This window comes from Antechinus flavipes, chromosome 2 (genome assembly GCF_016432865.1).
Source record: "Antechinus flavipes isolate AdamAnt ecotype Samford, QLD, Australia chromosome 2, AdamAnt_v2, whole genome shotgun sequence".
In the NCBI taxonomy this organism is placed as follows: Eukaryota; Metazoa; Chordata; class Mammalia; order Dasyuromorphia; family Dasyuridae; genus Antechinus; species Antechinus flavipes.
In genome coordinates this window covers 350,595,004-350,608,185 of record NC_067399.1, presented here as the reverse complement: position 1 = coordinate 350,608,185, position 13,182 = coordinate 350,595,004, and the positions used below count along the sequence as shown (strand labels likewise).

Below are 13,182 nucleotides of genomic sequence, written 5' to 3'. Positions count from 1 at the left end.
AGCAAGTGTCTGAGGATGGATTTGAACTCAGGTCTTCCTGACTTTAGGGCTTCACCATCTAGCTGCCCCACTATTTTAATTTTCTTTTTTTTTTTTTTTTGCAAACACTTTTTAACTTTTTTTATATAACTTTTTATTGACAGAATCCATGTCAGAGTAATTTTTTACAGCATTATCCCTTGCATTCACTTCTGTTCCGAGTTTTCCTCTTCCTCCCACCACCCCCTCCCCCAGATGGCAAGCAGTCCTTTACATGTTGAATAGTTTACAGTGTATCTTAGATACAATTTCTTGTTGCACAGGGAGAATTGGATTCAGAAGGTATAAATAACACGGGAAGAAAAACAAAAATGCAAGAAGTTTATATTCATTTCCCAGTGTTCTTTCTTTGGGTGTAGCTGCTTCTATCCATCCTTGATCAATTGAAACTGAATTAGATCTCTTTATCGAAGAGATCCACTTCCATCAGAATACATCCTCATACAGTATCATTGTTGAAGTATATAATCTCCTGGTTCTGCTCATTTCACTTTCGCCAGTCCTCTCTGTATTCATCCTGCTGGTCATTTCTTACAGAACAATAATATTCCATAACATTCATATACCACAATTTACTCAACCATTCTCCAATTGATGGGCATCCATTCATTTTCCAACTTCTAGCCACTACAAACAGGGCTGCCACAAACATTTTGGCACATACAGGTCCCTTTCCCTTCTTTAGTATCTCTTTGGGATATAAGCCCAGTAGAAACACTGCTGGATCAAAGGGTATGCATAGTTTGGTAACTTTTTGAGCATAGTTCCAAATTGCTCTCCAGAATGGCTGGATGTGTTCACAATTCCACCAACAATGTATCAGTGTCCCTGTTTTCCCACATCCCCTCCAACATTCCGCATTATCTTTCCCTGTCATTCTAGCCAATCTGACAGGTGTGTAGTGGTATCTCAGAGTAGTCTTAATTTGCATTTCTCTGATTAATAATGATTTGGAACATATTTTCATATGGCTATAAATAGTTTTAATTTCTTCATCTGAGAATTGTCTGAAAAACCCCATTTTCAAAAAACAAAAACAGAACCTCATTTTCACTTTCATATTGACAACCACACACATTATAAAATTGTTAATAATTATTCTAGAATTAAAGTGGTCTATCCGAGATAATTCTATCCTACAATAAGAGAATTTTATGTTTCCCTCTTTTTTAAATATGAGGTTACATAATTTAACTTATCTACAGTAAAAATAAATTTGATAACGGTAAAGAAAGGAGACTTTTATTCCATAAAAGTTTTTGGCTTTGAATGTAATATTAGCTCTAATTTCTTTTATTATTATTATTATTGATATTATTATAGCTTTTTATTTACAAAACATATGCATGGGTAATTTTTCAACATTGACCCTTGCAAAATCTTGCATTCTAAATTTTCCCCTCCTTCCCCGCCCCCCCCCCCCCCCCCCCGTAGATGGCAGGTAGTCCAATACATGTTAAATATATTAAAATATATGTTAAGTACTATATATATATACACACATATACATATATACATACATATTTATACAGTTATCTTTTAGCTCTAATTTCTTGATGAACTTCCTTTTTGGTCAGACATTTTTATTTAAAGGAACTGAAGAAATAGTTCTAAAATAAATGCTCTTCTTGTTCATCTATGTTTACAAAATCCTCAGACTGAAATAGACCAAGAGAGGGAAAAATCTATTCTTTGCTTCTAACCAGAGTCAAATCATTTGGGAAAGATAATTGCTTTTTTACTCAATAATCTGAAAAACAGGCTACAATAATATCACTCAAGTAAGTTATTCTAGTGTCTCACAATCCATAAGGAGTTTTCCCATATTTTTTTCTGCTGTAGTTTGTGCCTATTTGCCTTAAACATAAAGAAAAATGGAAAAGAAGATAAAATTATTTTTCTAGTATTGCAAAAGGTTTTTTTTTTGTTTGTTTCTTATTTTTGCCCAATGACTTTCTTTTTAGCAAATGGGGGAAGTATCTATTTTGAAATTAATGGTAGAAAGGTTAAAAAGATGCTTCTTTTTTCCCTCTCCTATATTTTAGAAAAAATCAGGGGAAAAAAAAAACAAACCCAAAGTAAAGAGAAATTGTGACTTTCCATAAACCTATTTATTTATGTGCTTGTTTATTCTTTGGATGGCAACTTAATTCAATTTTTTTCCACTTAGGTATACTTCGACCAGTTTAAAGAAGCACTAATACTTGTTTTATCCAGAACTCTATCCTTTGAAGAGCACTTTGAAAAACCAGGTGGGATTTTTTTCTCCTATATTGTTCCATATTTCCTTTTCAAACACGTGTTTAACAAAGGAGTAATTTATGGAAATTAAACTGTATTGCTAACAACTCTTCTAATGTATCATTTATAGAGGAAGAAATAATTAATCTTTCCCCCTAAATCAGATAGTATAGAAATAATTCATTCTCAGAATAGAGTTGAAGGAGCTGGAAGAGGGCTGCATTATCAAAAACCAGTTTCCCTTCTACATCACTTTTCCTTTTGTGTTTCAATGTATCACGAGTCAGCATAAGAAATTAAATGGGTGTTTTGTGGATACTGAAGACCACAGGGGTGGATCAGCAGACAACAGAGCCTGCAACCAAATAATTAATCAAAATTGTCAATAAGATGTTGTAAATACTCCATAAAAGAAAAAAAAAATTTCTCTGGTACAAAGGGAGGGTCAAAAAATTTTACATGGGTATTGTGCCCTTAATGCTTATATTATGGAAGGATAACTGTACTGTCACATAAGCCAAAAGAAACTGTAGTTATTTAAGCAAGGAGAAATAGAATCAGAATAGTCTGAGAACTCTTCAAATCCTATATGACACAGCTTTACATTTTATAGATTTATAGAAAGGAGTAATAGTAGTGGGAAAATGTCGAGGATATTGAGGTTTCTATATGTATATTCTCTTTACATTCCAACATTAACCTCATAAATATTGCTGTAGTTTCATTAAAATGTCTTTGTCACATAGGTTCTAACTGTCAAGTTTATTCCAAGATTGAGTTGATCTTCAGCATACACTGGGCAAGTGAAATTATATTTTGGAGCTTCTTATTAGGATGTTTCTTAAGAGTTACTTACTTTGAGATGATTTTATTTATTTATTTTTATGTTCTGAGGAACAGCTAAACCTTAAATAATACTCAAAGAAATATTTGGAGACTGGAACTTTTGTATTAAAAATATTTTTTCCTATAATGATGAATGTTGGAGGGGATGCGGGAAAACTGGGACACTGATGCATTGTTGGTGGAGCTGTGAACAAATCCAACCATTCTGGAGAGCAATCTGGAATTATGCCGAAAAAGTTATCAAACTGTGCATACCCTTTGATCCTCAGTGCTACTACTGGGCTTATACCCCAAAGAGATACTAAAGAAGGGAAAGGGACCTATGTGTGCCAAAATGTTTGTGGCTGCCCTGTTTGTAGTGGCTAGAAGTTGGAAAATGAATGGATGCCTATCAATTGGAGAACGGTTGGGTAAATTGTGGTATATGAATGTTATGGAATATTATTGTTCTGTAAGAAATGACCAGAAGGATGAATACAGAGAGGCTTGGAGAGACTTACATGAACTGATGCTGAGTGAAATGAGCAGAACCAGGAGATCATTATGCACTTCGACAACGATATTGTATGAGGATGTATTCTGATGGAAGTGGATTTCTTTGACAAAGAGACCTGAATTTCAATTGATAAATGATGGACAGAAGCAGCTACACCCAAAGAAAGAACACTGGGAAATGAATGTAAACTGTTTGCATTTTTGTTTTTCTTCCCGGGTTATTTCTACCTTCTGAATCCAATTCTCCCTGTGCAACAAGAGAACTGTTCAGTTCTGCACACATATATTGTATCTAGGATCTACTGTGACATATTTAATATACATAGGACTGCTTGCCATTTGGGGGAGGGGGATAGAGGGAGGGAGAGGAAAAATCGGAACAGAAGTGAGTGCAAGGGATAATGGTGTAAAAAATTACCCTGGCATGGGTTCTGTCAATAAAAAGTTATTTAAAAAATACACATATTTTTTTCCTGAGTAATTCTTTTTTTTTTTTTTTTTAAAGCTTTTTATTTATTTATTTTTTTTGCTAAAGCAATTGGGGTTAAGTGATTTGCTCTGGGTCACACATTAGGAAGTGTTAAGTGTCTGAGTCCATATTTGAACTTTGGTACTCCTGACTTAAGGGCTGGTGCTCTATTCACTGCGCCACCTAGCTATCTCAAAAAGCTTTTTATTTTTAAGACATAATGCATAGATAGTTTTCAACATTCATCCTTGCAAAATCTTGTGTTCCAATTTTTTTCTCCTTTCTTCCCACTATCCCCTCCCCTAAATGGCAAGTAATGCAATGTATAGCCAATATATATTAAACATGTGCAATTCTTCTATATATATATTTTCACAATTATCATGCTACACAAGAAAAATCAGATTAAAAAGGAAAAAAAAAACCCACAGAACAATGCAAGCAAATAATAGCAACAAAAGTGAAAATATTATGTTGTGATTCATACTCCATAGTCTCTGGCTGCAGATGGTCTGAGTAATTTTTCAATTGCAAGTAATTACTTGCTTATACAAAATGAAGGTAATGCTTTTCTTTTTTTTTTTTTTTAAACAATAATACATGCAAAGATAATTTTCAACATTCACCTTTGCAAAACTTCGTGTTCCAGATTTTTCTCCCTCTCCCATTCCCCTAGACAGCAATCAGTCTAATATAGACTAAATGTGTAATTCTAAATATATATCCATATTTATCAATATGCCAAAAAAAAATCACATCAAAAACATCATATCAAAAGGAAAAAACACGAGAAAGAAAAACCAACCAAGCAAACAATAGTAACTGCAACAAAAAGGTGCTTTGATCTATAATCAGTTTCCATAGTTCTCTTTCTGAATGTGGATGACTCTTTTCATTACAAATCTTTGGAATTGCCTTGAATCACCTGATTATTGAAAAGATCCAAGTCTATCATAGTCGATCATCACATAATCTTGCTGTGTAGAGTGTTCTTTTGGTTCTACTAACTTCACTTAGCATCACTTCATATAAGTCTTTCCAGGCTTTTCTGAAATCGGCCTGCTTTATCAGTTCTTATAGAATAATATTTGATTCCATTCATATACCATAACTTATTCAGCTGATGGACAGCCACTCAGTTTCCAGTTCTTTGTCACTCTAAACATTTTTGCACAGGTGGGTCCATTTCTCTTTTTAATGATCTCTTTGGGATATATAGATCCAGTAGAAGCAATGGTGAATCACATGGTATGCACAGTTTTATAGTCCTTTGGGCATAGTTCCAAATTACTCTCCAAAGTGGTTTTATTAGTTCATAACTCCACTAACAATGTGTTGGTATCCTAGTTTTTCCACATCCCCTCCAACATTCATCTTCTTGGTGAATATATCTTGCCTGCTGTCTTTTTTTCTGTTTTTCTATTTAAATGTAAGTGCAAAATTGTTATGGGCCAGAACTTGAAATAAGGTGCTAAGTCAGTAGAATTGATAGAGACAATAGAGACAGTAGCTAATTTAGCCTGTTCTCTAGTTCAGTACATGTACTTAGTACTTACTATAGTTCCACAAAATTCACACCTTTAAGATAGCATATATAAACTAGGAGCCTCAACCAGGATTCAGTCGGGGAGATTCAGACAGAGAAGGTAGTCAGGGAGATTCAGAAGCCAGAGAAGGCAGACGGGGAGAACTAGGGAAGACCAGAGAAGTGGTGGCAGTCCTCCTGACTCCCCCACAGAAACCAAGACACATTCAGGAGGACCTCAACAAGCTGGCAGAAGCGGAGAAGACAAAGGACTAGCAGCAGCAGGAGCTTAAACTCTCGGAAAAAGGAGAGAGATAGGCCTCTCGGGCTCCAGGAAAGGAGACAAGACTTGGAAAGAGACAATAAAAGATTTGGACTTTAATACCTGGATGCACTTTTGATTACTGAACTGAAACGAAAGCCACCTCCAGAGACCCCAGGGAAACCCCGACAAGAGAAGATTACATATTAGAGAGAATATTACACAAGATCTGAGAACTTCATGAAGTGGAAACTGAAGTGACCAGGATTTAAAATTACTCTTTTCCACTTACTCTATCTCTCTTACTTGATTTTCAGAATCCATTTTGAGCTCTTCCGTGGTCTGAGTTCAATTCTTATTTTTGTTGGAGGCTTTAGATGTAGGACCTTTGACTTTGTCATCTTCTGAATGTGTGTTTTGGTGTTTCTTGTCACCATAGTTAACTTTCCTTTAATCTCTTTCTCAACTCTTATTGCCGAAGCTAGCATTTCTAATACAATATTGAACAGTAATGGTGATAGTGGGCAACCTTGTTTCTTTCCTGATCTTATTGGAAATGGTTCCAGTTTATCCCCATTACATATCATGCTTACTGATCATTTTAAATAGATGCTACTGATTGATTTAAGGAAAAGCCTATTCATCCCTATACTCTCGAGTGTTTTTAATAGGAACGGATGTTGGATTTTATCAAATGCTTTTTCTGTGTCTGTTGAGATGATCATATGGCTTTTGTTAATTTGGTTATTGATAGAGTCAATTATGCTAATAGTTTTCCTAATATTGAACCAGCCCTGCATTCCTGGTATAAATCCTACTTGGTTGTGGTGTATTATCCTGGGGATGATTTTCTGTAATCCTTTTGATAATACTTTATTTAAGATTTTTGCATCAATATTCATCAGGGAGATTGGTCTATAATTTTCTTGCTGTTTTCAACCTACCTGGTTTAGGTATCAGTAAACTGTCATAAAAGGAATTTGATAGGAGTCCTTCATTCTCTATTTTTTCAAATAATTTATATAATGTTGGAGTTAAATGTTCTTTAAATGTTTGGTAGAATTCACATATAAATTCATCTGGTCCTGGGGATTTTATTTTAGGGAGCTGATTAATAGCTTGTTCTATTTCTTTTTCTGAAATGGGACTATTTAAGCAATTTATTTCTTACTCTGTTAATCTGGGCATCCTATATTTTTGAAGGTAGTCATCCATTTTACTTAGGTTATCAAATTTATTGGCATTATTGAGCAAAGTAACTCCTAATTATTGCTATAATTTTCTCCTCTTCGTTGGAAAGTTCTCCCTTTTCATTTTTAAGACTAACAATTTGATTTTCCTCTTTCCTTTTTCTAATCAAATTTACTAAAGGTTTATTTATTATTTTGTTTTTTTCATAAAACCAACTCTTAGGTTTATTTATTAATTCAATAATTTTTTTTTTACTTTCAATTTTATTAATTTCTCCTTTTAATTTTAGAATTTCAAGTTTAGTATTTGATTGGGGCTTTTTAATTTGCTCTTTTTCTAGTATTTTAAGTTGCAAGCCCAATTCATTGATCTTCTCTTTATTTTATTCAAGTAAACCTCTAGAGATGTAAAATTTCCCCTTATTACTTCTTTGGCTGCATCCCACAAATTTTGGTATGTTGTCTCATTATTGTCATTCTCTTGGGTGAAATTATTAATTGTGTCTATGATTATTAATTATTATTATTAATTTTGTGTATGATTTGCTATGATCTCCCATCCATTCTTTAAGATGAGATTATTTAGTTTCCAATTACTTTTTGGTCTATTTACCCCAAGCTTTTTGTTGAATGTAGTTTTTATTGCATTGTGATCTGAAGAGAATGCATTTACTATTTCTGCCTTTCTGCATTTAATTTTGAGGTCTTTATGTCCTAATATGTGGTTAATTTTTATATAGGTTACATGAGTTGCTGAGAAGAAAGTATACTTCTTTCTGTCTCCTTTCAGTTTTCTCCAAAGATCAATCGTACCTAACTTTTCTAATATTCTATTTGCCTCTTTAACTTCTTTCTTTTTTGTTTTGTGGTTTGATTTATCTGAGAGTACAAGGTTGAGATCTCCCACTATTAAGAGTTTTGCTGTCTATTTTTTCTTGCAACTCTCTTAACTTCTCCTTTAGGAATTTAGATGCTAGACCACTTAGTGCATATATGTTTAGTATTGATATTGCTTCATTGTCTATGCTACCCTTTAGCAAGATATAGTTTCCTTCCTTATCTATTTTAATTAGATCAATTTTTGCTTTTGTTTCATCTGAGATAAGGATGGCTACCCCTGCTTTTTTTTTTTTTTTTACTTCACCTGAAGCATAATAGATTCTACTCCCAGCCTTTTTACCTTTACTCTGTATCACCCTGCCCTAAATGTATTTCCTGCAATCAATGTGTTGTAGGATTCTGGCTTTTGATCCAGACTGCTATCTACCTTCACTTTATCGGAGAGTTCATTCCATTCACATTTACAGTTAAAATGACTAATTCTGTATTTTCTGCCATCTTATTTTCCCTGATTATGCTTTTCTTTTCTTTTCCTCCCTTACCCCCCTCCCCAGTATTAAACTTATGGATACCACTTGCCTCATGCAGCTCTCCTTCTTTAGAATCTATCCTACCCCCTTTGAGTCCCTCCCCTTTTCTTATACCTTTCCCTTATTTTTCTGTATTCCCTTCTCTTTAGCCTAGTCTTTTTCTTTTCCCTTTTCTTCTCCCACTTTTTAATGAGGTGAGAGAAGTTTCTCTGTAAACCAAATATGTCTAATATTTTCTCTTTAAGCCAAATCTGATTAGAGTAAGATTCACACAATGTTCCTCCCTCTCCCTTAATTCCCTCAGATATGATAGATTTCCTTTGCCTCTTCGTGGAATGTAATTGCTCTCTTTTTGTCTCCTCTTTTCCTTTTTTCTGATACAATCCTTTTCTACTTCTACTTCCCTTTTTTTTTATATTATAACAGTAAAATCAAATTATATGCATTCTCTTTATGTACGCCTGAAACAGAAATACAGTTCTCAAGAGTTCTTTTTATCTTTTATGCTTCTCTTGAGTGCTATATTTGGAGGCCAAATTTTTTGTTGAGCTCTGGTTTTTTCATTAGGAATAAGTGGAATTCACTTGTTTCATTGAATTCCCTGGAAGAAAATGCTCAGCTTAGCTGGGTAGTATATTCTTGGCTGCACTCCAAGTTCTTTTGCCTTATGGAATATCATATTCCATGCCCTGCGATCCTTTAATGTGGAAGCTGTTAAATCCTGAGTGATCCTTATTGTGGCTCCTCGGTATTTGAATTGTTTTTTTTCTAGCTGCTTGTAATATTTTTTCCTTAGTCTCATAGTTCTGAAATTTAGCCACAATATTCCTTAGAATTTTTATTTTGGGGTCTCAGGTGTTCGATGAATTCTTTCAATGCCTATTTTACCTTTTGATTCTATTACATCTAGGGAGTTCTCTTTGATGATTTCCTGTAAAATAGTGTCTAGGCTCTTTTTTCATCATAATTTTCAGGAAGTCCAATAATCCTCAGATTATCTCTTATAGATCTATTTTCCAGATCTGTTGTTTTTCCAACTAGATATTTAACATTTTTTTCTGTTTGTTTAATTTTTTGGTTTTGCTTGACTGATTGTTGATAGGTCAATGAATCGTTCATTTCTAAATCAGTTCTGATTTTTAATGCGTTATTTTCTTCATTAACTTTTTTAAACTTCTTTTTGTATATGTCCAATTGAGTTTTTAAATGAGTTGCTTTGCTCCTCTAATTTTTTTCCATTTCACTATTTTTGTTTTGTTTTGTTTTGTTTTACTGAGTTATTTTCTTTTTCCAATTCACAAATCCTACTTTCCTGGGAGTTCTTTATCTTTTCCAATTCATAAATCCTACTTTCCTGGGAGTTCTTTATCTTTTCCAATTCACAAATCCTACTTTCCTGGGAGTTCTTTATCTTTTCCAATTCATAAATCCTACTTTCCTGGGAGTTCTTTATCTTTTCCAATTCACAAATCCTACTTTCCTGGAAGTTCTTTATCTTTTCCAATTCACAAATTCTGTGTCCCTGGGAGTTCTTTACCTTTTCCATTTCACATTTCAGGAAGTTTTCTTTTTCCACTTTATTAAATCTTTCTTTTAGATAAGTTATATGCCTTTTCCATGCTCTCTTCCCAAGCTTCTCTTTCCTTTCCCCATTTTTCTTCTAACTCTCTTTTAAGATCTTTTCTAATTTTTTCTAGGAGAGCTTGTGTGATGGGGACCGGTTTAACCAGGGTTAACCCCTTTGGGGTTTTGTCTGGAGATTGTTTGCTATTAGTCTCTTCAGGGTTGGAAATCTGCTCTCTTTCTGTATAGAAACTATCTATCGTTAGAGCTCGCTTGGCTTTTTTACTCACTTTTTTTTTTTTTTTTAAAGTTCTTAGGGTCTGCCTTTAGGGCAAGGAGATTCTCAGCTTCCTTTACAAAACAGGGACAGATAGACAGTAACTGTCCTGTGAATGGGCTGTGAAGAGCAGCCATGCTGCTGGGGAAGTGTTACTGCCCTGGGAAGAGACCCTGCTGTGCTAGAAGTGTGACTGCCCTGGGCGGAGCCCTGCTGTGCAGAATAGGGGCTGTCCTGGGATTAGCGGCTGAGCAGCAGAAGTGTCACTGCCCTGGGCAGAGTCCTGCACTGTGGACTGTGGCTGTGCAGCTGCAGTATGGTTGTGCTGAGTCCCTTCTGGTGCTGGCTGGGTGTGGCCAGGTCCTGTTAAACTCTGGAATTTTGGGGTACACTCTACCTTTGGCTTTTGTAACTTCTCAGCTGATCTATTGCTTTGCAACCAAAGCAGAGCAGCCAACCTGTGTTAGTCTACCCTGCAAATTCTTCACCCACATAGACCTCCCCCACCTCGCTGGTCAGCTCAGCATGGGATAGCCTTCTTGTTCTGCCTCCCTGACTGCGCTGGCCTCCTCCCACCCAATCAAGACAGACCTTTTCTGGTGATCTTCTAAGTTATCTTCAGCTGGAAATGTGTTGTACTTGCAATATTCCTGGATTCTACCAGTCAAGCACTATTTCTGAGGCTGAATTAGATAATTAGTAAGTGAAGGTAGAAGGGAGCTCAGAATGAAGCATGAGTCCTATCCGCCATCTTGGCTCTTCCTCCCTCTATCCCCCCAGTTAACTTTCTATGTTAAGAAACATTTTTTGTTGTCTACTCATTTTCCTAGTCTATTACCTGTTAAAGTAGGGTTTTGTTTCTAGGGTAGCGGGTGTATTGTCCCAAAGTTCAGGGATTTTGTGCGGCTGTTTTCAGAGATATCTTTAGGGACTTGACCATAAGCACTCTTTTCTGCCTTGGAATTATTAGGAGTGACCCTGTACTGTAAGATTATTGTAGCTGTAAGATCTAGTATTCTAATGCAAGTCCTGTTTTGCTGGCATTGGGGCCAGGGCTAGACTGGGGCTATGCTTTTGTAGCCTGTACTGGGATTGTGCACTGGATTCCCACCCTGGTATCACAGACCTTTTCTTTTGACCTTCCAAGTTCTTTTTGGTATTTCTGGTGTGAGAGGCCTAGAAACTATTAGTGCGGATGCTGATTCAGAGGGGCTGTGCTGGCATGGCTTGTATCAGGACTGCATTGCTGGACTCCCACCGTGGTTTCACAGACTTTTTTTGCTGATCTAAGTTATCTTAAGTTGGAAAATGTTCTATGCTGCCTTTCTGGGTGTTCTGACAATTTAAAATTTGTTTAGAGTGACTATTGGAGCAGTGTGGGAGAGAGGATGGGCATGTTCTTGCCTTTAGTATACCATCTTGGCTCTGCTGCCTCATGACTTGCTCTATTTCCAACCTGGACTAGTTTTTCCTTCTTTAATGATCTATTGTCAACCCAGTCTCTAGGACTGCTTGTATTGATACCAAATCTACTAACTGCACTGTTTCTCAAATTGAAGGGATACATCAGTAATCTTCCTACTAATAGGGAATAGAGCTTGTGTGCCATTACTGCTGCTTTATCTTAATACATAGCTGTTTTCATTAAAGTGAGGCTTACCCTGATGATAGCTTTAGTATCTTAACTATATTACTGATCTCTTTCAGGCAAAAATGGTAGCCCACCACCAATAGGCCTTACTTAACTGCACTCACCAGCTATATTGTAGCTTTTTCTGGTCAACACTGGCAGTGCTTGGTATCCCTCTAACACTGTCCTAAGTTTACCCCCAGGACTTGTTTGTTGATTCCGTAGAGTTGGCATGCAAGTGTCTTACTAAGGTGAACTTTTGTGCCTGGAGGTCAGAGTTGTCTTAGAACAATTAATTTACCCTTATTTTTCCTCTACTTTTTCTTTCTTTATCTGTGGAGGAAATTTGGAGAGCCAAAAGTTTTCTGACCTACTCTGCCTTCTTCCCAGAATCCTGTCATTTGTCTTTAATGAAATTATTGTTTCTCTGACTCATTAGACCAACTCATTCCATAGGATTAAGTCATTTAGTTTCCAAGTAATTTTTAATCTATCTTTCAAAGTCCTTTTGTTGAATGTTATTTTATTTTTCTATTTTGCTACATTTGTTTGTGGGATTTTTATTGACTTCACTATCCTAAAATTCTATTCAGGGCCTTCATTTCTTCTTTGGAAGCTTTATCTATTATAGACTGGTAAATTGGGATCCTCAATATTATCAATATCAAATAATACATTTTATTATTTTTCTCTGTAACACTTTTATTATTTCCTTTAATTATTTAATAGTATATCATTTGTTGTATCATGTTTTGTGTTTGTATTAATTTGTACTAATCCAGTTCTTGTTTAATAATTTTTCAGTAATATCCAATTCTTGGTGATCACATTTTGAATTTTCTTGGCAAAGATACTGTAGTAGTTTGTCATTTTCTTTTCTAGCCTCATTTTACAGATGAGGAAACTAAGGCAAAGAGTGGTAAGTAACCAGAGTCACCTAGCTTGTAAGTGTTAAAGGTCAGATTTGAACTCAAGAAGATGAGTTTGCTTGGCTCCAGCCCTGGTACTCTTATCTACTGTGCTGCCTAGCTGCCCCTATTAATCCAATACTTAATTGTATTAACATAATTGTAGAATACAGGCTAGCTCTCTGGAGGGCTTCAGGATCAGCCAGAATCAAGAAGTCCTTGGTCTTTAGGGGGAGAAATGAAGGAGGCAAGCATACTGCCACAAAGCTTGCCCAAGATCTCTCATGGATTCTAGAGTCTGGAATGGCCAGCCTCTCTCCTCCTTGTCCTGCCTTCAAGTACTTCTGACTCTCTCCCTCCACCCTAT

At 35.6% G+C, this 13,182-nt stretch overlaps 1 protein-coding gene across 1 annotated transcript in view; it reads left to right on the top strand.

Annotated features, from left to right (window-relative positions):
* The window catches only part of NIN (ninein), a 123,003-nt gene that overhangs the window by 24,539 nt on the left and 85,282 nt on the right, over positions 1 to 13,182 (top strand). Inside the window, 1 exon segment of the mRNA XM_051978054.1 lies at positions 2,210 to 2,291. Within this exon segment, the coding sequence (XP_051834014.1) occupies positions 2,210 to 2,291 (82 nt within the window).